Consider the following 25,982-nt stretch of genomic DNA (forward strand, 5'->3'; position numbering starts at 1 on the left):
TCACATAAGGATTGGAGGCACAGTAACATTAAACATCTTTATTCCAAATTTTGAAATATAGCCAGTTAATACACTGATGTATTTAGCCAGAGTTTGTTTTGTTTTGATTTGTTTTTGTTGGTCTTTTGGAGCTAAGCAAAATCAGATGAACCAACAGGTGTATGAACATGTCTAGACATAGCTTTTTGTGCCAAATTAAAAGTCACATTTGTGTTTAGAAATGTAAAGGGTATGTTAATATGTAAGTTTCATGCTTTTCGGTGATATTTATATTAGCCAAACTTTTTAACTCATACATGTTTGTGGTCATAATGCTGTTTAACAGTATTTAAGAAAGGCTGGTGTGCAGCTCTCCCTTCTCACCTGGTATCCCAAATCTGTTTATGGTTCTCTTTCAGTGATTACTTTCAGAATTTTGAAATGGCTAAAGCATGTTTCCTCTGATGCCAGTATTTACAAGTATAACTGAGCCACTTTCTTGCAGCATGAACTCTGTGCCACAGCTAATCATAAAAGATTAGCATGTTATAGTTGGAGTGTGAGTTCAAGTCAAAACTGTTTTCTCATCCTCATTAAATGTCACATAATCTTCCTGGAGATAGATGCAGCATGTAAAGAGAACATTGTGATGAAAAACTCTATGAAGGAAGTGTGATTTTCTTCCCTTATATTATTATTTTTCTAAGTAACATTCTTTTGGAGGAGAACTGGATACAATTTTATTACTCTTAGAATCTTTAGCCTAAGCAAAACAGGAATATCCAGAGGTATTGGAAAAAAGAATTTATGTCGTGCAATATAACTTTAGCTCTCCCCCCACCCCCCGCAACACCTGCCCCACCGCCCCGAAAGCAGAAACTGAAAGGCAAACAGGTAACACTCACAGGACTCTAACAACATCAGTAAAATCTCATACACTTGTATATAAGTAAATATACAAGTAATTTGTCACATCAACTAACAGATTTTTTTCTTTGAATAACTGAATAGTTGTTCTCTTCACAAGGATTGGTAATAAATGATCCAAGCTTGTGTAATAAAAATAGAGCACAGTTTATCTTGAAACTTTAAACACCTATTCAAAGTTACCTTTCTGTATTTTGGTCTAGTGTTTTCCTACAAATTTCTTAAGACTACCAAAGTTAATGATATTTTTCCCTACGTGAAAAGTATAATTTCCTACTAGTCCTTTACTTTGCCTTGCTAGCAGCAGGAGATAACAAATGTTGCCAAGGAGGTCAATTATACTAAAAATCCTGTTTGAGTTCCCTTAGTTCTAGAAAGCCAAGGTGGGAGAGGTTGGCAATCAGGGAGAGCAGATGTCCCATCTTAGTGGAAGGTCATTAGCCCGCGTATTGCCCTGCATGGTTCCTCCCAGCACTTTCTCTGTGCTCGGCACGTGTAGGTGTTCAGAGGATGTTGTCCAGCAATGAGCGGAGTTGCCTAATCTAAAATTTGTCTCTAGGGTTCAACAAAGTATTTAATGCTCAGACTTATTTAGCTACTAGTAATGAAGTTATAGACATTTTGCCTTTTTTTTTCTTTTTTAAACAAAAAGAGAATAGCCAACAGAACGATTTTGAACATCAATGAGAGCTACAGGAAATTTTTCAACAAATAGAGCTATGTGTTCAAACACTCCAAGACTGGTGTTTTTAAAAGACTTGGGCAGGTCACACAGAGACCTGCACAAGAAGGTCAAGAAGTAAAAGCAGATCTTCATCTAAAATTAATCTTTGTCAGGGTTTGGTTTTGTTTATCAGTTAGCCATTTATTCATTCCTTCAACAGATAGACATTAAATACCTGACCCAGACAAGGCACTGTTCTAGGTACTGGGATACAGCAGTTGAGAAGACAAGTCTCTGCCCTTGTGGAGCTTCTGTTTTAATGGGGACACTCAGCCAAGTGTGGAATATGGGAGTTTGCTGTTTTTATATAGGGTGGTCAGGGAATATCTCATTTACAAACTTACCAGAAAGAAAGGAGGGAGTAAGTTAGTATGTCAGTCAGAAATAAGGGTACAGTGGTCTGGACTCCAAGATTATTCGGTCATTACCGTGCAGCATGGTTATAATCTTAGATCAAATTTATGATACTCTCCCTGTGTTTTATTTACTTTATGCTCACTTTTGTATAAAACAGGAAGAATACTAAGATGGTTCTCAGAGTTAAATGAGGAGTTGTAAAGCATTTAGCATAGTGCTGGTACGTGGTAAAAACTCAATAAATATCCACTACAACTGATTCTACGACCACTAACACCACCATCACTACTAGTAACTCCTCACACAGCAAACATTTTCCTACATTTCTGAGTTGAGTTACTAATTATAATTCATAGAAATTCACATCTTTGCTTTTATGATATTCAAGTATACCTTGCCTATTATATACCAGATCCTGGTTGAGAGTTAACCCTTCATTAAAACACTGCTTCTATTTTTCTGCATACCCTACTTCTCAGAAGGGGGAAGGAAGAACACCACCTAAAGATTTTGCACGTTGTCTTTATAGTCCTCACCTCTGTTCATAGCTTTGGCTATGCTGCTACATATTATCTAGAAATAATTTTTACCAGGAAGTATTGCTTTGGGATACTGGATTGGACAGTGCCCTGACCTCTTCATTACATCTAAAAGATTTTGGAGGAAGCAAAGCAGGCAAGCTAATGCCTAGGTCCACCCTATGTTCTGGGTAGAGGTTGAGATTAGAGTTCCAACTCCTGCAACCTGCTTTTTTTTTTTTTTCCTGAAATAGTACAGTCACCTTGGAAAAGAAAGTTCCAGGGCATTGTAGAAGAGGCTGCTTGCTTCCGTACAAGTCCAGGTTAGAATATTCTTGGGTAAATTACCAACTATTTTTCAAGTTTGTAAAACATAAGATGACAGCAGAACTATCTCATGCAAATGCAGAATAACATACAAAAAGATACTGGTCAGAATTAAACAGGAGTCCAGATTGGGCAAGAAGCATATAACATTTCTAGGTGAGGATCCCATTGTAGGCAATGCTCTCTCCCAGGGCTCTGAGACTTTATTTTTGCCTTTGAAATGACTTATGAATGTGGCCAAGAGAAAAGAAAGTGACAAAGAAAGAAAACACAGAGAACTCGGGCATAGCAGTGAGCTGTTGTGCTTCCCTAGAAATTGCAGTGACTCCATGGAAGATGTTCTGCTCTGTCCTGTGGATCTTACTTGCCAAAAACTGGCACAGAAAATCTGGCTTAGAACACATCCAGTATATCTGTAAGGCTTATGTATTTGAAGGGCACTGAACTGACTTTTGCCTTTCATGCTCTACAATGAGCACTTAATTATTTTCAGGTATGCTACTGAGTAGCTGTCTGACCTTAGGCAAGTCACTTAGCCTGTCTGGAATTCAGCTTTCTCATCTGATGAATGATGAATGAGATTAGATATTTTATTATGTGCTTTAAGAAATAGCATCCTAGGTTTCTTTCTTTGTATGCATGAGGGAAGGAGGCAAGGTAGAATGTTGATAGACCATTACACTAGGAGAAGTTGCATGATTAGCTATTTCATGACCCATAAGGAGATGTTAAACATTTCCCTAAGTTCTTATTTAGGGAGAATTAGTTGGACCATAGAGAAGAGCTGGCTAATTTACAAAAAAATTGGTTATTCCTATATTCACATAATCTCAAAGTATCTTCTCACAAGAACTTGTTAGTAACAAAGGGAAAAATAGAAGCACCTTAATCAAGTGATCAATGTTAACATCTACTTGATCTAGAAGAAGTAGATCACTTGTACCGCATAATGTGATGTTCTAAGAAATATACAGTATCACTTTGGTAGTATTCCTGCCCTCACAAGGCATATGTTGAGCTAATTGTGAGGAAACATCAGACAAACCCAGTTTGAAGGACAGTCTACAAAATAATTGCCCTGTATGCTTCAAAACTGTTAAGGTCCTAAAAGTCAAAGACTGAGGAGTTGTTTCAGTTTAAGTAAGGAGACTGAAGAGACGAGTACACACAGCATGTATTGGATTAAATCCTGTGCCTGAAAAATAATTTTTATTATTTATTTTTGCTGCAAGGACATGCCTAGGACAGTTAACAAATTTTCAAGTTTCTAGATTAAGTAATAGTGTTAGGTTTTTGCTGATAATTGTACCGTGATTATATATGAGAAGCAAATGTCTTTGGCTTTAGAAAATACACACTGAAGTATTTAGAGGTAAAGGGCATTATGTCTTCAGTGTATTCTAAAATGGTTCAGGAAGAATAATAGAGATTGACAAAACAATCATGGTGAAATGTTAGCATTTGAGGAGTTTGAGTGAAAAGTATATGGGAATTCTTCATGTTATTCTTGCTACTGTAAAGATGAATAATTTCAGCATTAAAATTTTTAAATGGAGAGATCGTCCCATTAGCTCTAACAAGATTGAGAGAAAATGGCAGCAGCATCCTGCTTTTCCCTCCCGCTCTAGGTGCAAGGGGAGCTTGGGACACAGATTTGGGGGTATGTAGAATACTAAGTAGGTCATATTTGAAACCATCTATTCTTTACATATGACCTTACTGTATTTTCTTATTCGTTTATTCTTTTATTGAATAAATATTTACATAGCATAGCCACTTACTATGTGCCAGGCCCTGTGCCACATGCTGGAGTTACAATAGTAAATAAGATGGACAGTTTTGTGGACAGGAACAAGCAGAAGACAAGTTCACAAAATCATCAGAAATTTTGACAAGTCTTGTGAGGCAGAAGCACAGATGAAAGTGTATGATAAGAGGGCCTACTTAACCTGCAGTGTCCAGGAAGGACATTTAGAAAAAGTGACATCTAGGTGAAATGTAAAGGATCTGTGTAAAGGGTGTGAGGTAGCAGAGAGTAGGAAAACTCCACAGTAGAGAGGTAGCTTGTGTGAAGGCCCTTAATCAGGAAATAATGTAGTATGTTTAAGGAACTGGAAGGCCAACATGTTTGGAGCATAGCAGGTGCATTCTGATCTCTACAACGGGAATGTATTGAGCTTTATAAACAAAAAATGATATGAACTGGTTTACATTGTTTTAAAAGACCACTATCTACTCCATGAGAGTGGCTTGGAAGGGAGCATGGACAGAACAGAGGTGAGTTAGGAAGTTATTACAGATATCTAAGAGAGGAATGAAGCTCGTTTGGACAGAGTTCAAAGTGGAACAGAACTATGGCAGATTTGGGTATCTTCTGGAGGTTGAATTGATTGGATAAGAGAATTGAGGTAGCAGTAGTACAAGCATGAAACACAAGTACTTGCCTTGGACGACTGGCAAATGGTGAAGCCACTGACTGACCAGGAAACAGAAGAGACATAAGAGGAATAGAGAAAAAGGTAAAACATTCAGTTTTGCATGAAGTTTTAGTTACCTGTGCATACTCGATGGTTCAGTAGGCAGTTGGCACCAGAAGGAGAGGTCTGGGTTGAAGATAGAGCTTTATGAATCATTAACACATTCATTTCATAGTTTACATAGAATATAGTATTATTTTTATATAGGTTAAATGATTTCTTCTGGTGTTATGTTCCCTCAAGCCTTAGGAACCAGACTTCTTTGCTCCTCATTCTCAAATTGCACTTTGCACAGTGCCTTTCATGAAACGTGTTCAGAGAGGACTAAATAAATGAAGTCAGAAAATAAGATCCATGCGAGACAATAGCAAGTATTAAAGCACTATGTGTAGTTGATATTTGAAAAATCATGGGTAAATAGGTCAGTTTGAAAATAAAATATACATCAGTATGTTCCTTTTGGGGACAAATACTATAGCAGTCCCTCAGAAGTCAACAAAATCTTTGGTCACTGGGACCATACAAATGACCTTGCAGGACAAAGTCAGAGCCAGAGCCTGCGTGGCTTTGCCCTGGTGTGGTCTCTTTCCTTCCACACGTGTGTCCCCATTATTCAACTAACCATCTGACAAGGCGCATGAGCTTCATTTTAGACACTGTGTTAGAAACTTAAACAATTTGCATCACTCATATTTAACTCAGTATGCGTAATATAGCTTTTGTATTTCTGATAATTCCTGAAACACCCTAACAATGCCTTAGTTACCATTTATTAGTTTAATCACAGTATAACAGTGGACAATATTTATTACCTCTTACATACAAACTCCTCAAACATCCACTTAATTTAGTTTTTACCTTCTTGTGCTTGTAATTCAACATACCCATTTTCACCTACCCTTATTTTCTGATCTCCTTATCTTATGCTCCGTCTTTTGTCCTCCCTTTCCCTGATCACTTGGCATTTGGGTTTGATTCAATTTTATTCTGATAATGTAAATGTTTGTTTTAATCCTATTATAATAGTTTCCTTGGGCTGCCGTAAAAATTACTATAAACTGGGTGGCTTAGAAAAACAGAAATTTACTCTGTCACAGTCCTGGAGACCAGAAATTTTAAACCAAAGTGTTGGCAGGATTGGTTTCTACTAAAGGCTCTGAAGTAGAATCCATTCTATGTATTTTTTTTTTTTATAGTTTCCAGGTGACCACTGGGAATCTCTGGCATCCCGTGGCTTATAGAGACGTGATTCCAATCTCTGCCTTGTCTTCACATTACCTTCTCCTCTGTGTGTCCTGCCCTTTTCTTGTATCTTAAAAAGATACTTGTCATTGCATTCACAGCCCACCCTAATGCATTTAGAGGCCACTTGAATGTGAGATGATCTCATCTGGAGATCCTTAGCTTATATCTACAAAGACCCATTTTACAAATAAGATCATATTCAGAGGTTCTAGGTAGATGTGTCTTTTGGAACCATTCAAACCCATTACAATCTCATAGTATCAATTTAAAATTTCCATTTTAAAATTTAATCAATTTAAAATTTTAAATTTTTTAAAATTTAAAATTTTTAAATTTTCCATCCTTATTTTGTTTGTTTATAGCTTATTATTTATCAGTTGTCTATAAGTTAGCATGGTAAGAGGACTTATATTATTAGGGTAGACAGGCAGTCAGTAGATGGGGGTTAGAAGGCAACCATTACTTTAATACAATCAAGTGTTTTAAATGGATCATAACATTCCTGCAGTAAAATGCACTGTCTTCCTAAGAGAACGCGCGTCTAGCCAATGAGAGTTTCCAAGACTTATGTCTGAAACTTCCTTCATATAAAATATTTGATACACAATGAGAACCTAATAATTCTTATATTTAATAATTTTGTGATTAATAGAATACGGTGTTTTTCAAACACCTATTACATACATTAGATTAATGTCTCCAGTGATTCTGTGAAGCAATAGCTCCAAAAGGAGTGTCATGAGAGGCTTCCTTTGTCAAACAGATACCCCACAAGTGCTGCCTGTATGACACAGGAAAGGGACAGTTTCCCTAGTTTACTTCATCATGCAATACTGGCTCATAGTGTTTAAAGCCCATTTGATGAGCCTTAAAAGAGTTGGTATATGTCAAGTACCTAGAACAATGTCTGGCACATGGGTAGTGCTGTATGCTTTAGCTCTTCCTGTGCCCGCTACTCCTGCCACCACTTCCAATACTGCTGTCCAGTGTGAAATGCTACCTTAGCCTCATTTGACATGTTTTAATGCATTTATAAAGCCCTTCTCCTTGGGACTTGGATTTCTTACTGCCATTCCCTGGGCTTCAGCTACATTCTCCTAGTATCCACTCCCTTCTATGGGCTAAAGGAGCTACAACAAATGGCGGACATTCTAAAATTCTTTTTCCTCAGTGTGTCTATGATGTCCACAGAATTTACTGTTCTTGGGAAACTGATCAACTATAGTTGCACATCTTCGTTATCAGGTCATGCTGGACTTCTCTTTTTTATTTACTTACTTTGAGAGCTTTACTAGCTACTATAAGGCATTTTTATCCCAAACCTGATAGCTCTAAAAATTAATAGCCAGTACCCAGGGTCCCTCCAGAAATATAGCTTGCAGATAGAAATTCTACAGATTCAGATAACCTCATTGAAAGCCATCTTGTTTAATGTTTAAAAGCTCAAAAAGTAGTCCTTATGTTTTAATATTTTTCATCTTTTATACTGTCCCTCCCCATAGACCTTATATTCTAAATTAAAAACTAGTCTCAATGTACGTGCTGTCCCCTGACTAGAGTACCCTCCCATGGCAGCTCTGATCAAAGGCTGTAGTCTTTCTCATCTCTTTTTCCTGAAAAACAAGCAGCAGCTTATCTAAATTGAGAAGAATTCCTTCTTTTCCTTCCTAAAATTTGGATGAGGCTCCCAGCTTTGAAGTACAATGCTGAGAGCTCTCTTTTCTTGATACCCCACCGATCCCATTCCAAATCTGCATAAGGTAGCAGGTCTTAATTCTGTAACTCTCTTCTTTCCCAATAGCGTGAGAAATTAAGTACGGAAGTGACTAGGTTTTCCTTTCATTCGTTCCTTTCTGCGTTCAATATGTATGAGCATCTATTTGTACCACGTACAAAGGGTATGGTATCACACATACCCCTTAAGTGTGACATAAAATTTAGCTTAATGTCTGAACGACATTAAGGGGGTGGAGGTGGGGGTGGAGAGGGGTACTTGGTATCTAGGCTCCTTAGACTTAACAGCCATATTGGCCCTGGTCAAGGTTTTTTCAAACAAGTACTTTTAAAAAAAATTTTTTTTAATGTTTATTTACTTTTGAGAGAGAGCGAGAGAGAGCAAGCTGGGGAGGGTCAGAGAGAGAGAGAGAGACACGGAATCCAAAGCAGGTTCCAGGCTCTGAGCTGTCAGCACAGAGCCTGATGTGGGGCTCAAACTCACAGAACCGCAGGATCATGACCTGAGACGAACTCAGATGCTCAACTGACTGAGCTCCCAGGCACCCCCAAACAAGTACCTTTTATGACATTCCTGAGAGATCATCCTCAGGCTTTGCTTGAACTCTCAGTTGTTGGTGGCCAAATCTGTTACCATCCTGGCCAGCCTGCTATGGATGCACTCAAATTTGTCAAAATTGAGCATAAAACCTCCTATATTAACTGACTTGCTGGTTCAGATTTTTCTCTATTCAAGGCTGCCTTTCTATTTAAAGTTCAGTCTTCTCTGTTAATTTCCCTCTTCCCTTTCTCCTTCCTTCTCGTAGGATACACTTCTATTTGGATGAACCCAAGAACTTTCCTCATCTCTTCTCACCAGTAACCCCCACCATAGATCCCCACATTCATTCATTCAACAGATCTTTATTGGGAGCTTACTGCAGGGAGGGCCTTGTTCAAATTGCTGGGGATACACAGGAGTGAAAAAAACAAACGTCTCTGCCTTTGTGGAACTTACACACTAGTGGGGAAGGCAGATAATAGGTAAAAATAAATTATATAGTACGTTAGAAGTTGGTCAGTGCCCTGGAAAAATATACAGGGCGATGGTACTCAGGAGTGCTAGAGATGGTTTACTATTTTAACTGGGGAATGGGAGGAAGATGAGGAAGATAAGAAGGGGCTAATTTTTCCTCCTTTTGGTAGCTTAGCAGAAAGCTGGCTCAACAGTTCTGAGTTTTCTCAACATTAGAAGAGGTTGACACCAGCCACTTGCTCCAGAAGCTCCCCTAACGAGGCCATTCACATGACCAGTGTCTTAGTCTGTTCAGTCTTCGATAACAAAATAACATAGACCGAATGGCTGATGAGCAACAGAAATGTATTGCTCACAGCTATGGAATCTGGGAAGTCCAAGATCAAGGTGCCAGCAGATTCAGTATCTGCTGAGAGCCTGTTTCCTGGTTCATAGAAGACACCACATATCTTCACATGGTGGAAGGGGGCGAGGGAACTCTGTGGGATCTCTTTAATACGAGCATTAATCTCATTCATTAGGGTTCTATCCTCATGACCTAAGCACCTCCCAAAAGCCCCACTTCCTAATACCAGCATATGAGTTTGGAGAAAGGGGGAGCACAAACATTCAGTCCATAACAGGGAATTTCTGTTATTATAAGGTTGCATAAATACCCTATCAGTCTGTAGAGCAGGCTGCTGGAAGCTTTGACCATGGTGTGTGCAGACCATCCGTGCCCAACCTAAGCAATAGGACAACAGGAATTTGAGGCCCACTCTACCTACTTCTCTGCCTACATGTCATCCCCCCTGGCCAATAAAGTCTGTTTTCTCTCTGTGCCACAAAGCACTAGTGATGTATGTCCATGACTCTTTTATGGGGCATCAAAGTAATCCTCATTGTGAAGGTAACACTTGAGTAAAGACAAAAGTGAGAGGGAATAGCCAATGCAAAGAAAGCATATATGACATGACATGTGCAATGTGGCCAGAGCAGAAGGACAGGTAAGGGAAGCCAGACCATGTGCTGCTTTTCAGGACTTTAGCTTTTAGCCTGGAGGAAATGAGAGGCTGCTGGTGGATCTAAGCAAAGGAGAGACATGATTTGAACCTTAAGTATTAATAGGATTATTTTGGCTTCTGTATTGACAAAAGACCATGGAGACGTGCGGGACAAGGTAGAAGCCTCCCTAGACCAGTGAGGAGGCTCGTGCGGCTCCTCAGCTAAGAGATGGTAGCAACTTGAACCAACGTGTAGCCGCATAGGTGATACATTTTGAAGGTGATCCAACAGGATATTTGCACTGGATGTGAAATTGAATAGCAAGAGAAGACACAAGGATAACTAAGCTCTTGACCTGAGCAAGTGGAAGACTGGAGGTTTTTTTGTTTTTGTTTTTGTTTTTGTTTTTGTTTTTGTTTTTAAGGAGAGGCTCAGATGAAGGCTAAAGTGTAGTCCTAGCGTTCTTAATCCAAAATGAATGGTTTCCCTATCTCTATATCATTTCTGTATGTGTCTGTCTTTTCACCAATCTGTAAGCTCTTTTGAAGTCAGATGTTCTTATTGTTGTATCTCCAATAGCACCTTAGCACAATACTCATCAGTAGTTGCTTAATAAACTTTTTAATTTTTTAATGATTATTTTTAAGAGAGAGAGAGACAGAGCACGAGTTGGGGAAGGGCAGAGAGAGAGAGGGAGACACGCAGTCTGAAGCAGGCTCCAGGCTCTGAGCTGCCAGCACAGAGCCCAGTGCAGGGCTCGTACTCATGAACCACGAGATCATGACCTGAGCCGAAGTCAGACACTTAACCAACTGAGCCACCCATGTGCCCCTCTACCAATTATTTTTAAAGAGTAAGGAGTTAGAGTTAAGTTCATGTTTTGATAAACTAGATGTCTATAAATAATCTGAAATTCCTAGAAATGTCAAATGGTCTAATTTTCTGTAACAACAGGAAAGGCCTTATACTCATCTTTTTCTTGATACTGGCTTTATATGCTTACACTGTGCAGTGTTGAGTACAGACTTCTTATTTTTTTTTTTTTTCCAGGATTTCTAGACCTAAGTTTTCCTTGTTATAATTTTGGATTTCAGGTTAAGGGAGATTGGTCTATTTGCCAGATGTCAGCATTCAATGAAATGAAACCAATCTAAATTATTTAGTTTTTTTTCAGTGACAATATATAAGATGTACAGTAAACATTATAAACATTGGCAGGGGAGCAAGTCTTTGACACTATGTCTAAGGCATGGCTAAGTTCTAAAATAAAACCAGGTTAAGGACCACAAATTTAAATTAAACATTCATTAAATTCTCAGCATGTTCTCTGCTGCTAGGCCATCTGTAGACAGCCTTGGTAAAAAGAATCTACCGGATCGCTCGTCACAGTGTCCCACATAGGAACATGGTTCTCCTCCAGGCCACTGCTGCGCAGCAAACTCCCAGAGATCACTCTATTGATGGTAGCACTATTGCTGATCTCTTTACTGACAGCTTCTTTTTACATAAGTGAATGTGAACACTTGTGGTTGTTACAACTTAAAGCTGAGTGTTAGGCAATGTCTGTCTCAGAAAATAATTAGCAAATGCTTAGGCTCATATTCAGTTATACATGTAATACATGATTAAGTGGTAGTTCAAAAATACTTTGTGATTTGATAACCAGTATCTTAAGGAAGAGTGTTGACTGAGCTTGGCCTCCACAGGGTATACATTTCAAATATTATTGAAAGTTGAGTAGATTTTCATTTGCTCATGAACATGAATGGCCTAATCAAGGAGAGCTAAAACTTCAAAGCAACGTTTCACTAGCCTTGCCACAAAAGTATAGGCATCAAATATCAATTCTCTAGCACTTTTTATTCTACACTAAACTCTCTGTTCTTCTTTTCTTAACTGATACACTTCTGTGTTCGGTGGTTCTGTCTTGTCAGTCAAGTCTCAGAACTGAATAATATTCACTAATGATTTATAGCTTCTATTCCCAGTTTATTAACAGGTAACTTCTGTTTCAGTTAGAGAATGTTTGTACTTTAGGTTTTGTTTAACTTGGAAAAGTTGATAAATAATATTTGACTGCATCCTTAGTAGTTCCTAAGGAGGAATATTAAGTCACTAAAGTATGAGCCATTCACTTCATAATGCCCCATCAATGTTAGCCCAACTGAGCACCAGGTATCATGTGAAAAATAGCCAGAGAGACCAGCCTGAATGTGTTGGTCTCTCTGAGTAAACTTCTCCTTTGTTTGTGCTAATAAGGAGCTCAAAGTGTTTGAGAAAGGAGGGAAGTTAGGCCCTTAATTAAAGCTTGCAGTTTGCGAATGACTACTCAATGATAATGGTCTCAACATAGACTTAACATTGTCTCAGAGGATACAGATATGAATAAAAAGAGTTGTTTCTCTCAAGAAGCTTCCCAAAATGATGTGATGTACTAGCAGATAGGCTATCTATAATACTAGGTGGTGAAGTGAGTATTGAGCCCAGGAAGTGAAAGGAATGGGAGATAATCATTCCCCCAACATCGTCATTTGAATACACTGTTACTCGGGTCTTTCTAGTTCCATTCCAGGATATGCACCTGCCAATAATTCTTCAATTAGTGGCATCTTGGTATGAGAGAAGGAGTTTGATGAAGAAAACATGTATTTCTATATGTGTTTCGAAATAGGTGGATATGTTCTCGGTAAGGATGTAAATACGTTTTGCAGGTTAAGCCATTCTGCAAAAAAAATTTTTTATCAAATACTTTATTCTGACATCATTTACATCTATATTTAAACCCATACTTTCCAAGGGAAACATGTTGTTTTATACTCTTGTCTCTGTAGATGCAAGACATTCAGATGCTATTTTGGCAGCTTTTGAGAATTAAGGACCCAAAGGCAATGAAAATTAATGTATAGGAAGAATGGCAACAGTAAGTCATGCTACGATGTATAGAAAACTAGAAAGCATCCCTACCAATTTTTAAAATATTTGGCTGAAAGCTATACACTGGGTGGTAGGAGAAACTTATTAACCTTTTACCCCTAAGAGGATTCCTCAGGCATACAATATGCTTAATCCCAAGAGATGTACAGTATTTAATAGCTGTTCAGCATCTCAGAAAAAATTAGTTATTGTAAGAATATCATCAATATATTATGGTTCTCAGAGATCCTGGGGAATAAAACCTGAAAATATTTCACATTCTTTTCTTTGTGTTGTGCTGGCTTTTGTTGGAGGTCTTTTTGAGCAGTTAAGTGTGCAGAAGATGAGCTAAATGAATAGGAGGAGGAGACATAAGGAGCTTGCAAAATTAAATATCCTGCTGAGACACTTGTCCATTCAGCAGCTTCAGTGCTTAGCACTGGGCCCGATCCTGTCGAGAAGCAGAAGCAGTGTAAGAGTTAGCCTCTGCTCTCCAGAATCAACAACTTTTTGGAGATAGAACACAGGAGCACATGCAGTAATTAAACGGTAGAGCCAGGGAGTGCCACGATGTAAGTGCCTAGAGATGACTAGAAAGAATAGGGAAGAGGGCAAGTGTTGGGATTGGTCATGGAAGACTCCTGGAAAGGGCCTGAGCAGAGCCTTGGAGACAAGGAGGTTAAGGTTAGCAGAGGCAAGATGGAGGAGAAACATTAGAGAAAGAAACCAATACTGAGGGCCTTGGCGTGCATGCCCACCAGCTGGTCTAGGGGTAAAGAATTTATATGAGAAAATGATGGAATATTTGGTTAGAAAGACAGGAAACAGCCAGACTATAAGTAGCCATGGAATTCAGGGCAAGAGTTTGGATTTCCTAATCTGGGAAAAGGAATGATGAATCTTTGTCTATTGTGAGTAGCTGAGAGGCAGTATTTCATATAGAATGGAAAAAATGTTGAAAGCAAAAAGACCAACTGGGAGGCAGTTGTCTTAGTTTAGAAATGGCATAAGTACCTGGGTTGGAATGATGGAGCTGAGAATTTGGTGAAGGAATAACTTCATATTTTGGAGGAAGAAGAGAGTGAACAGGAAGAGGCAAAAAGCATACTGACTTTGCAAGGGTAGTTTGCAAAGAACACAAGAGTCATTGAAAAAAAAATGTGGAGGGTTGAGCTAGGTTATGGGGAGGGGGATCATGACTTTGGTTTCAGGCAGGTTGCATCGGAGATAGTGGTTGTCCTTCATGGCAGTGTCATGAAAATATCTGAAATCACAGACTGGAATTCAGATGAGGAGCCAAGGCATATCTTAAAATCTGTTTGTTCCCTTCACTGGGGAAAAAAATTAGTTCCCATTGAAGCCAGTAGAGGAGCCAAGGCCTAACCCTGGGGGAATAGCTACCATTCAGCTAAGATTATAATATTTTAGATAAGATTGAGGAAGATTCCAACTGTAGCTATTTGACATGAGTGCCAGTGCTTATAAGGCTTTGAGGGTTAGATAAGAGAGAAGGTAGCACACTGATACTGTGTATCTGAAACAGATTCAAGTTCACTCTGCATAGTGAGGCATTATCCATATCACTTCAGGAATGTTAGATATTTTTAAATTAGAGACAGGTTATCTGATCTAATGTATCTACCTATTGAGATTATTTAAATTTCATTTAATTGTGTTTTCATTGATTTCTTATATCTTCCTTCTAGAGCTAACTTATCTCTTGTTATAGTGCAGACTGCTGACTTAAATTATCTTCATTATAAATTTTGGAGAAATGCAGTCTTCTTTTATTACTTTATGGATAAATAGTCCCAGAGAGATAGTGAAGGATGGACACTTAGAAAGCAGTCCAAGGAGAAAATTCTAGTACCTGCCAGAAGGAATGTGTAGAATGGGGGTTCTAATTTAAGTTCTCACAAACATGGGATAGGAATCTTGCAGATTGTCAAGATACAGTTAGATGTGAGCCATTTTTCCTCATTAGAGATGGCATCCCCTCTTGTCTCTAATAGTGTGTATAACATCTCAAGGAAATTAAACCAGTTATGTTGCATGGCAATAAATGAATTGAGCATATTGTAAAATTAGTTGTAATGGCATGTATCACTGAGTTTTAAAACAAAAATAATGTAATGTGGGAGATGTAATGGATTAGAAGAGAGCCTTGATTATCAACAAGGATATACTTCAGGGTAGGTTAAAAGTAAATATGTAAGGACATTCATGAGGAAAGTGTCTTATATGAGGGATCCATAGTCCATGGTTGCAAGAGCAACTGAATCTCCTCCAATTCCCATGGCCAGTCTACTTAAATAGGATCTGAGGATCCCCTTAATGAGTTACAACTGTTCCCAGGTATCAAAGAAGCCCTTCCTGACAAGAGTATTAACTTTGGGAGAATTCTGTGGCTATCAAATCAGTCAATGGTCTGAAAGAGACAATCTGTATTGCAAGGTTATATGGATGCATTGCAGTTTGTTTAGCCCACTTTCACCTCCTCCTCGGTTATAGAAACTTTTGTTACAGTTTAGATTAGGTCCAGGTACAAGTAACAGAAATCCGAGAAAACATTGGCTTAAACAGGATAGACATTTATTTCTCATTCTCATAAAAACCTGGAAGTGGCCAGACCAAGGCTGAGGGAAAGGGCAGGTCACCTCTTCCATAAAATCTTCAGAACTCCAGCTTCCCTGAAGCTCATGAGCTACTGTCCTTAAAGCGAGGCCTTTCTTCTCACGGACCCAGATGGTAGCTTGTAAATTCCATACAGCAGGGTAGAATGAACAACCAAAAAGAAAGGTGAATGCATGTGCCAGCTGCCCTGCCAGGGAAGGTACCACAGGCCACCTTCCAACACCCTTGCTTATTATATCATAGTGGCAAGAACTTAGTCATATAGTTGCATAGACCTGCATAAAGACAGAGAAATGAAGTCTTCCTTTTGGGCAAACTTGGCCTGGCCAGATAACCTATTGCAGGGATGAAGAGGGAGAATAAATATTGGAAGAAAATTTATAACCATGCCTTTCTTTTCCTTTGCAATGGCACCATGATATTAACAGGTAGAGTTTTATAACTGCTTATGGAGGTACCTAAAGCAGAGTGCTAGATGCAGAGCAATGCAGCAGTTATGAGCCTGGACCCCAAAGTCATACTGCCTAGGTTTGAATCTAGGTTGTTCTAAAAATGTCAAAGGAAAGTGGTATTAGTACCTCCTCTTTGAATTGTTGTGATGGCTAAATTAAATATTGAATATAAAACATTGAGCAGGACATTTAACACTTCAGAACCATTTGATGATTATTAGCTTTTATTATTAAAAGTAAACTAAAAAGCTTCTGAGGGTAGAGTTTTTGCATAGAACTTTTCCATACATTCCCAAAATTTCCGGATGTATTTACTTGTCCAGGTATGGTAAGATTTGAAGCGATTTACATTTTATTTGTGGTAATAAATTAGCATGTGCATGCTTGGTTAGGGGTTGGGGATGGTTTCTAACAAATTGTATGAGTGTTTCCTTGACTTTCCTATGGGCTCTGCATGTTTCCTTGACCCTACTCTATAGGCTCTTACTTGCTTATATCAGTTTTGATGTGAAGCATATTTTACATTTAGAATTTACAGTCTCCTCTTTTCCACTGGTGTAGCAAAGTGGGAATTGTGTATCACATCAAAAGAAGGCCATCCTCGGATGGGAGGGGTTCAAAGATGGCACCATGGTAGAGTGGGTATGCTGTGTTCACCGCTAAAGGGATAGCTCTAAATTTCAGAACTAGTGTCAATCAAAATGTAAAAATCTGGCTTGTCCTTCATTTAGAAATGGTTATAGGAGAGAACTGGGTGAAAGTGAAGCTTAATACTCCAGATTTGACGTGACCATTTTCTTAGGATTATAGACAACAACAAAATAGCCGTGTTGAGATTTTTTGCCATTACCTAAATGCTCTTTTGCTTCTCTCTTTTTCTTTCTTTCTCTAAGCCCCTTCTTTGTTCTGTGGGTTTTCTTTTGTAACTCCTCCAGACTACAGCTTTGTTCCCCCTTCTTCTACTCCTTTCTGGTCAGGTACTGCTTTACTGCTTTTATATGTCTTTTCAACTTGCTTCTGTTTGCAAATAAAATACTTTGACTTCTATGTGTAGCTTCTCATGTAGATGCATCTTCTCACAAATAGTCCCTAGAGTCCCATTCCCACCATGCAGTTTCCTCTTCTCTGTCATAGTCACCGTCTGTCATGACATTTCACTCTCCTGGTTTTGTGTGTGTGCTCGTGTTATGTATTTCCGTTAGACATTTTTTGTTTTGTCTTTTGGGGAGAGGTTGGAAAGTGTTGAGGGCTGAAAGTATAAAGCGGGAGATGAAGCACTCTATAAAATCATTAGTTTTCTTGAGGATCAGAAATTTTAGCTGAGAAAAGCCAATGCTTACTTATTCCCATTAAGAAAATAAATAGAACCCAATCCCAACTTTGTCTCCAAATATAAAAGTAAAACATATTTCATGTTGCTTGGAAGGATGACTGTGCCCATCAGTTTGTGTGTGGGCATTCTGGTCTTGATTTCAGTCATTAGTCTGAGAATTTAATGGCTGTTGATGTGACATGTAGGGGAGTACATTATGGCTAGGTCAAGTATGTTTTCTTACAGATTTTTAAAAATTAACCTGTAAGTCCCAATGGAATCATAACATTTAGTACTAGAAAGACCTTGGATGTCATCTAGCATAGAGTTTTCATTTTATAGGTGAGAAAAGTGTGGCCTCAAGGGTTCAAAGACCTGTGCAAGGTCACACAGTTAAGGTGATGATTGGTTTTTCCGTCACAGGGGTGTCTTTATGTGCGCCAACTCTAAGAGTAGCGCCCCGGTAATGGGACGGTTTTCAGTAAGAAAACTATTAAAGTGGTTTGTGTCTGAACAGTAAAATAAAATGACCCATTTTTACTCCCTTTACAGTTCTGAAATCTACAGCATTGCTATTCGTTTATCTTATGATGGACACCTGGAGACTGAAAAAAAAACCCTGTCATTGCAGAGCCCTGAATAATAGGCTAGAGATCCCTGTCTCCATGTGGGCAAGCTCTTCCAGGGTAATGCAGGTCATAACCGCAGCTGCCTGGGCACGAGGAACTGTTAAAAATACAGATGGATGGCATTTCCCATTTGTTTTTCTTACACTTGTGTTCCTCTCCCATTTAAGGTTTATAAAGTCCTACCGTTCCCAGGTGAGTGATTCTCAGAATCACTGCACATATAATTGAAAACACTTTATAACCCCAAGGAGCAACAGGTAGAGAAGTTAATATGAAATGTGTTATAAAACACTAGAGAAGAAAAAATGTACAGCTTGAATAAAGCTTTTCTTTCGGGGCAGGGCGGGTTAGGACAAGGAGTAAGTTAGCACTTCATTCCTTCAGTAAAGGTTTTCTGTACCTACAGTATTTGTTTGAAAGAAAGAGGATAAATTGATGGTGTTTATGCATTCTTTCTGTGAAACTTGACTGAAGCTTCTTCACATAGTGAAACTCTATATGAAGCAACAATTGAGTTTGTCCCCAAGAAGTTTTAACCAAAAAGGGCTGGTTGGGGAAGGAAGAGCCTTTTAACTAGAAGTAATGACAATGACATGGATTCAATAGGAGAATTTCAGAGCAAAGCATTTGGTTGTTTTAAGTCTTAGTTGGAGAGATTATGAGATAAAAATGTAAACCTTTGACCTTAGAGGTTCTAGTTAGAAATAGATCATTGTGCCATCCGTAGGGAATGCATGCTGGTAATTTTAGGTTCTTTTTTTTAACAAAAGCTAGTCCCTGTTTTGGGGTTCTGATGAAGAATGAAACAGAACAGCGGTTCTTTAAACTGCCTGAAATGAACTTGACCACACCAGACTGAATTGAAACAGCAACTCTGCTGCTTTCAAGGTCCTCCATCATTATCACTAGTCTGTAGTGAAATCATGGCTGTGCATTTGGATTGCATCTATAACATTCATCTGATTAGGTTCTGGTGGTCGTGGGACCACAGATCACTGCTGACTCACCATCATTTCTTTCCAGTGCTAAGTCCGAAAGTGCTGGGCATCGCCGTTGCTCGGTATGACTTCTGTGCCAGAGACATGCGAGAATTGTCCTTGCTGAAAGGAGACGTGGTGAAGATTTACACGAAGATGAGTGCAAATGGCTGGTGGAGAGGAGAAGTAAATGGCAGGGTGAGCTGTCCCTCTCGATGTGCTTGTGTGGGTGAAGGAAGGGGACCGGGCTGTCATGGGCACCCACCGTGGGGCTGGGGAGAAGCCTTCACCCCACAGAGCCAAGGCTCTGGAGAGTGGTGGTGTTCCTCACTGAAAATAGACACTCAAGAAAAAGATGTTGAATGAATATGATTGTGGCATAAATAAAGTTCACCTAGGCAGGTTTGATGGCTTCCTATTTGGAAAAGGATTGAGGAACATTTCCGTTCTTTTTAGTCCATAAGCCTCAGAGCATAAATTTTATGTGGAACATAGAATATTTATAAGAGCTGCTGATCTAAATTGGAAAGAATGGGGACATAGTACCCCTTTGTATCCTGTTCTATAGCAGAAATAGGAAGCGTTAAATAGTAGAGCCCCTTAGTACACTTAATTTACATATTTGTGTGCTAGCACATTAGAACACTCTTTAGGCTTCTTTTATTCCTCTGTCTCCATCACTCATTCTGTCGGGCTTCTAGGGCAGTTAAATCAATCTCCTTTACCTACAGTGGCCATAAAACCCCAGTTTAATCGGGGTGTTATGAAAACTAAATGCTCTATTTGTAGAGCCCTTTGAAATGCCAGATGTGAAGTCATGTTGCTATGTTGGTTGCTTTTCTTTTTTAGGTGGGCTGGTTTCCATCCACGTATGTGGAAGAGGATGAATAAATTACACTCCAGCGTTACACCCTGCACCAGAACTTTCAGAGAAGGGATAAACAGAAGCCTGAACAGCATTGTGAATTAACTGAAGTGTTTAAAAAGCCACATTTCTGGCTATTCAACATCCTCCCTCCTTTTCCCCTCCTAAGTCTTAATGCTGGGATTTCTAAAGATGCTGGTACTGACAGATTAATGGCTTGCCTAGAGCTGTGCAAGAAACAGCCTGCCAGTCTGTCATTGTCGGGGACTAGGGCACAGCCAAAAGCTTTTTTTTTTTTTTTCCAAAAGAGCCCTGCAAACACATTGGTTCGTATTTCTTTTTACCATATGTGGTCAGGCACCATGAACGCCAGCTATCAGTAAATGGTGGACACACATTTACTTTCTTCTCACGTGCCATTCACCAGAATCTTTGATGGTACAAAGAAGCAGGAGTTTAATTTTGCTTTTCCCAGCATGAGGAAAAATCAGAGTCTCACTTATTGGGCAGCTTCCGGGAAAGGTCCAGCACTCCTTGTCTTAAATTGCCTCACAAGGTGACTCATCACCTGGCAGACACTTTTACCCCCAGATGTTACTCATGATAAAACAGAGGAGGCAAATGCTCAGGTTTGCTTCATAAATGATATATCTCAGAGGGGTTTTAATTATTCATTTGATGTTCTGATTATATTTGCAAACTTCTTCATATAAAAAAAAGTACATAAAAGAGTGTCTTCATATTAAATTTTCACAGCCTTCATGATTTCATAGAGTTATTTTGGAAATGTGTAACTCACTCTATGAAATAATCTTGGCTGGGTATGTTCTGGGTAATTTCAAGTAACCTGGGAAAGGTGGCATTGTTTACAGAAACAGATCAAGGGCTATAACTGGTTGTAAGTCATATTAACATAAGCTTCCCCCCCCCCCAAAAAAAAAGGACATATTTGTTGAATCTCACATTTTCCTGGAGTATTTACGGTAGCACAGACAACTTTGGTGAGGATTTTGAAAGGGAAGCCCAGCTGGGTCCTATATGCATTTCTGGGACAGGAGGGTCACTAAGACTTTTCTAGTCTTATTCACTGTGGGCTCCCAGCCTTTTACTAGGATATTCCCACCTGCAGGCCCCTTGGGGGTGTCCGTTAACTGGTGGGAAGATCTGTTTTGCAGTGCATTTGACCAAGCCTTTACTTTTTATGTGAGGAGGTTAAATATGTTCTTCCTGGGACATACAGAGTCCTTAGTCAAGACAGTAAGGTTAAGACACTAACTTGGCCCTTTGCTGATGAAATATTTTCTCCGTAGCAGAAGTCTTGTTCTGACAAGATTCAGAGTGTTTCATGTTTGAAGACAACCAAACAAAACATGAGAAGCATTAATTTAATAGAGCCAAACTAGGGACATTCAGTTCTGAAATTCTGGATCATCTCTGAAATGAGGTAGGTAGGTGTGACCTGCCCTCTCCCCAACCCACTTTAATGTCATAACTTAATGTTCAGTAGGACATATCCCCCTTCAGAGACCCTCGTGAGCTAGGACTTCTCAAAAGATAGATTCAGGACCTTTACCTCAGAATTATGTAAACTGTGATTGTGTTTTAGAAAAATTATTTGCTAAAACCAGTTAAGTTTTTGTATATGTGTAAATGATCACAAAAATGAATTTTATAAAATGTTCTGTACAGTAAAGTTATACCCTCAAGGTGTACTCTCAGAATGGATTCTTTCCTATGAAGTCTTACCTGCGATCTGTGTCTTGGGAATGTTTTGTCTGTTACTGTCAGCCAAATGTTACGGAGAAAGTCACTTCACACAAATTGAAATACTCCTATGTATAGTACTATAGCCTATATTGTTTCTTTTATTGTTATTTTAGCCAAGAGACTCCCTCCCTTACAAATGGTGTTTGGTTTTCCTGTTGCATTTCATAGACCTGGGGGTTTCCTAGCAGAGGACATTAGAGCCCCTTTTCATGACATTGCCAATTACATCTTTGTCTGTGTTTAATACTTTGTATTGGAAATTTTAAATGCTGCGGATTTGTGTAGATTTCTAATACCAAAGACAGAAGTAAACGTTTCTTCCATATGCTTTGTCTTGCCTGTATGCAGCCATTGTGTAATATGGTGAATTAGAATGGTATTTCAGTTTGTAATATTTTGTAAATATGTCAATAAAATAGTTACTACTTGCATTACATTGATTTCTTGAGAGTTGAGTCTATTGAACAATTCCATAATTCAACATCTACCTCATAATCAACAAGGGAATGGAAGCCCTAATTTTGATCAGATTTATGAAATCTGAAAGTTACGAACCTACAAGATATACTCAAGTAGTAGCAAATAATATCTATTGCTGTGTTCACTATGTGCCACACACTGTTCTAAATACTTTGTGTGGACTAACAACTCCAGAAGGTGGAACCCCATATTATCTCCATTTTTCATATGAAGAAACTGAGGCATCATGAGAGGTGGCAACTTGATCCAGATCATACAGCTGGTAAGTGTCAGGACTGAGGTTCCAACATAGGCAGTACGGCCTCAGAGCCTGAATAGCCACTACTACTCTTAGAAACATTTGCCTGTTTTTGCCTTGTAAAATAAAACCTCCAACACATATTCCCTAGAGAGACTATGTCAGAGATTGACTTTTGTTTTTTTTCTGTCTTGATTCAAATTTTGCACAGAAAATAGCAAACCGCTAAACCAGAAAGGCACGGAGGCAAGTTTCCTTTGGCAGAGCAGGCCTGAGGATTGTCCTCAGTGGTGGGGGCAGGCTGGCTCAGGAGAGGGTGGGAGCCTGTTCTAAGGGCCAGGAAAGGCTTGTTCCAGGAGTACACAGTAGTAGTATGTGCCTGACATCACCAGCACAACTGTGCTCAGAAATACAAAATCCCCCGCTTTCCATGTAGTACAGTGCGTTATCCAGCTCTCATGCTCTTTACTCAGAGTCTTTGGTGTCTGGTTTTTCTCTGCAACATATTAACATTTTGTGTCTCTTAGACCTTCCATCAAATTGTCACCATCCTCACCACCATTGAGAATTCATTCCCCCATTGTTTATTCGTTGACATGGGAACATATGCTTTATAACATTCCTGTATTTTGTCTTCCATCAAGTAGTTGAGTTAAATATGTGGATAATTAGAATTAGTCTCTTGGTGCTTGCTCTATTTGACAGCAGTATAGAAGAGCGGTAGGAGCTTGGCCCCACACATCAGACTGCATATGGGTGCACATCCCATCCTGGCCACACAGGGCCTCAGCCATTCAGTATAACGATGGCACCTGTTTCACAGGATGGTTGTGAGACTCAACTGAGGTTATAGCTATAAAGTGAAAGAATGCCTGACCTGTCCTGAACCATTTTTGTCATCATTATCGTCACTGTTGTCATCAGGCGGATTTGCTGGCAGATTTGGGTAGTTGCCATACTAATCTTTGAATTCCTTTAACATAATTCAGGCTCATTTATTAGATTAGGGAGCATAACTCTGCAGATTCTAAATTATTCTCTCCAGGAAGGAAATTCAGCCATTTGATAGCCTAGGAAGAGTAGGAGTTTTAGCATCCATCAGATCTGGGTTCAAACCCCAGCTCTGCCATTGACTCTTCTGAAATCAATTGTCTATAATAAAGGAATAAATATGAAGGATAAACCATAACATGTGAAAAGGATGCCAGCAAAGATCCTGGCACATGGTGAGTACTCAAGAAGTCTCCTTCCCTTTATGAACTGTAAAGTACTCAGCTTTTATTTTGAATATTGGAGCTAATGCTTTGTTTCATAGGCATGGTTTAATTTTGAGCTTATTCAAATTATAGATGGAATAAAAGGTGTGTGTTCAGGAAGATTAATATGCAAACCCACAAACAATCTCAGAAGTTGAGTTTAATAGCTCCACATTTTCACTAGGAAAATGGAATTTTCACCCAGCTCATAATCATTTAAAGTCAGTCCATTAGTCACTTCATTTCTCACTGAAACTAGTTTTCTGGGATTGGGTGGACTCTGATGAGAAATGTTATGTACTCACCTCTGGTGGACTTTGGAAGGTACCTTATTGTAACTAATGGACAAATCCTAGAAAGAAGATCAAAAAGGAATCCTGTCTCTAGTTAGATGCCATCAATCAGGACTGGGGAAACAGCGACACAAGACCTACACAAAATTTAAAGCATTCTAGACTCTGGCTCTGTCAGAGAGTTCCAGAGTTTCTAGGCACAATGCAACTGTGGTAGGGTCCCCTCCCTAAGGAATGAAAAAAAAAACAAAACACTTTAAGGCAACCTGGTTATGTGCATACATGACATCCCTCAAGACCTTGTAACATGAGACCACTTAATCAGACTGCATGTTTGTATATTACCATATATGGGAGACAAAAAAGTAAAGCAATACAAAAAACTACACCACGTGGCATTTGGGGCTCAGTTCTTTGGGTACAAATCCCAACTGAGCAGTGACTGCATGAATAAAGTTGCTTCCTGGAAAGAAAAGCCTCCGTGTCACGACTCTGTGTGAGAATCCTGCACAAATATAGTAACTCAGATGTTGAGAGGCCTCAGTGAAGAAAGAGAATGTACACAAAAGTCTCATCCTGTGCTTTATTTTTAATTTTTTAATGTTTATTTTTGACAGACAAAGCATGAGTGGGGAGAGAGGCAGAGAGAAGGAGACACAGAATCCGAAGCAGGCTCCAGGCTCTGAGCTGTCAGCACAGAGCCCCGACACACAAGGCTCAAAACTCACAAGCTGTGAGATCATGACCTGAGCCGAAGTCGGATGTTTAACCAACTGAGGCACCCCGATGCCCTGTGCTTTACTAGACCCCAGGGTCCGTGTTGAATCCTAAGCTGGGGGAGGGTGAACTCCAGAATGGCTGATGTGTCCAACCTATCATCTGCTGGTAGAGCCTTATCCCCTTTTCCCAGCTGAAAGCACACAAGGTCTTCATCTCTGATAGGGAGGAGGTTAACTGGTTGAGTTCTCTTACTTCCATTTTAGCTTCCAGTTTTGTGAAGTTCTGTTTTTCTTCATGGTTCAGAATAAAGAAATTAAAAGGCTTCATCAAAATGTGGAGGTTTTATAATATACCAGCCTTAACCTTGAAAGTCAAATGTCTGTCTGGTGGCAGTAACAAGTAATTGCATAATCATTTCCTGGCTGTAAGTGGCACGAAGGCAGTTTGGCGGGTCTGCCTTAGTCACACTGGTGACAGGGAATACTGTGGAGTGGATTCTTGTGTGGGGACTTGTGGGCACCAACTTTAGCTTCTGTGGCTGAACCACTAAGTATGCTTTGAACTTTGACTCTAACAGTTGAGTTCTCTGTGGATGGTTACAACCGAACTTCAGAAACTGCAGCCGCTTGCGCTAACACTGGAGATTGGCCAGTTCTTGGCTGGTGACATGACACAACCTCTCTCAGAATTAATTGCTTGGCCATGCGTGCTTCTGGACTCACCCCAGCACCTCCGCCATAGCAGCAGTACATTTGAGTTATGACTGCTCTGTGCCCACAGGTGGTGGGCATGCAGATGGTCTACATTTAGTATGGATTATCCTCCTGCCAATAACAAAAAGTAAACATAAACATCCCTACATTTACAGTCTATGGCTCATGAAGTCATTTCACAGACTTCAGCTCATCAAATTTAGAGTAGCACCTGAAAGGCAGGTAGGCCCACCTTATTCTCTTTCCATTTTAGAGATGAAGAAACTGAGGCTTGGTAGGATGATCTGGCCCTCCCAAGGCCAGACTGATGGAAACCCACAGATTGAAACTCTTGGCCAAGTTAAGACTCAACCCCAAGTGTCCTGGCTCCAAGTCAAATAAACACTCTTTATTCAAATACGATACAGCAATGCATGAGAGCTGATTTTTCAAAATTATTTCTACAA

The 25,982-nt window shown here is 39.4% G+C and overlaps 1 protein-coding gene and 1 long non-coding RNA gene across 2 annotated transcripts in view; one reads left to right on the forward strand and one right to left on the reverse strand.

Annotated features, from left to right (window-relative positions):
- The window catches only part of VAV3 (vav guanine nucleotide exchange factor 3), a 352,519-nt gene extending 330,252 nt beyond the window's left edge, over positions 1 to 22,267 (forward strand). Inside the window, exons 26-27 of the mRNA XM_047870461.1 lie at positions 19,251 to 19,402; positions 20,054 to 22,267. Coding sequence (XP_047726417.1) covers positions 19,251 to 19,402; positions 20,054 to 20,095 — 194 coding nt within the window. The 3' untranslated portion in view covers positions 20,096 to 22,267. The remainder of the gene's footprint in view (positions 1 to 19,250; positions 19,403 to 20,053) is intronic.
- On the reverse strand, positions 15,904 to 24,203 carry LOC125172427 (uncharacterized). Its single transcript, XR_007154721.1, has 3 exons — positions 24,116 to 24,203; positions 19,235 to 19,327; positions 15,904 to 15,952 (listed from the first exon to the last, which is right to left on the reverse strand). It is a non-coding gene; the product is annotated as an uncharacterized LOC125172427 (long non-coding RNA).
- Between the last annotated feature and the right edge of the window lie 1,779 nt (positions 24,204 to 25,982).

This window comes from Prionailurus viverrinus, chromosome C1 (assembly GCF_022837055.1).
Source record: "Prionailurus viverrinus isolate Anna chromosome C1, UM_Priviv_1.0, whole genome shotgun sequence".
Taxonomy (NCBI): Eukaryota; Metazoa; Chordata; class Mammalia; order Carnivora; family Felidae; genus Prionailurus; species Prionailurus viverrinus.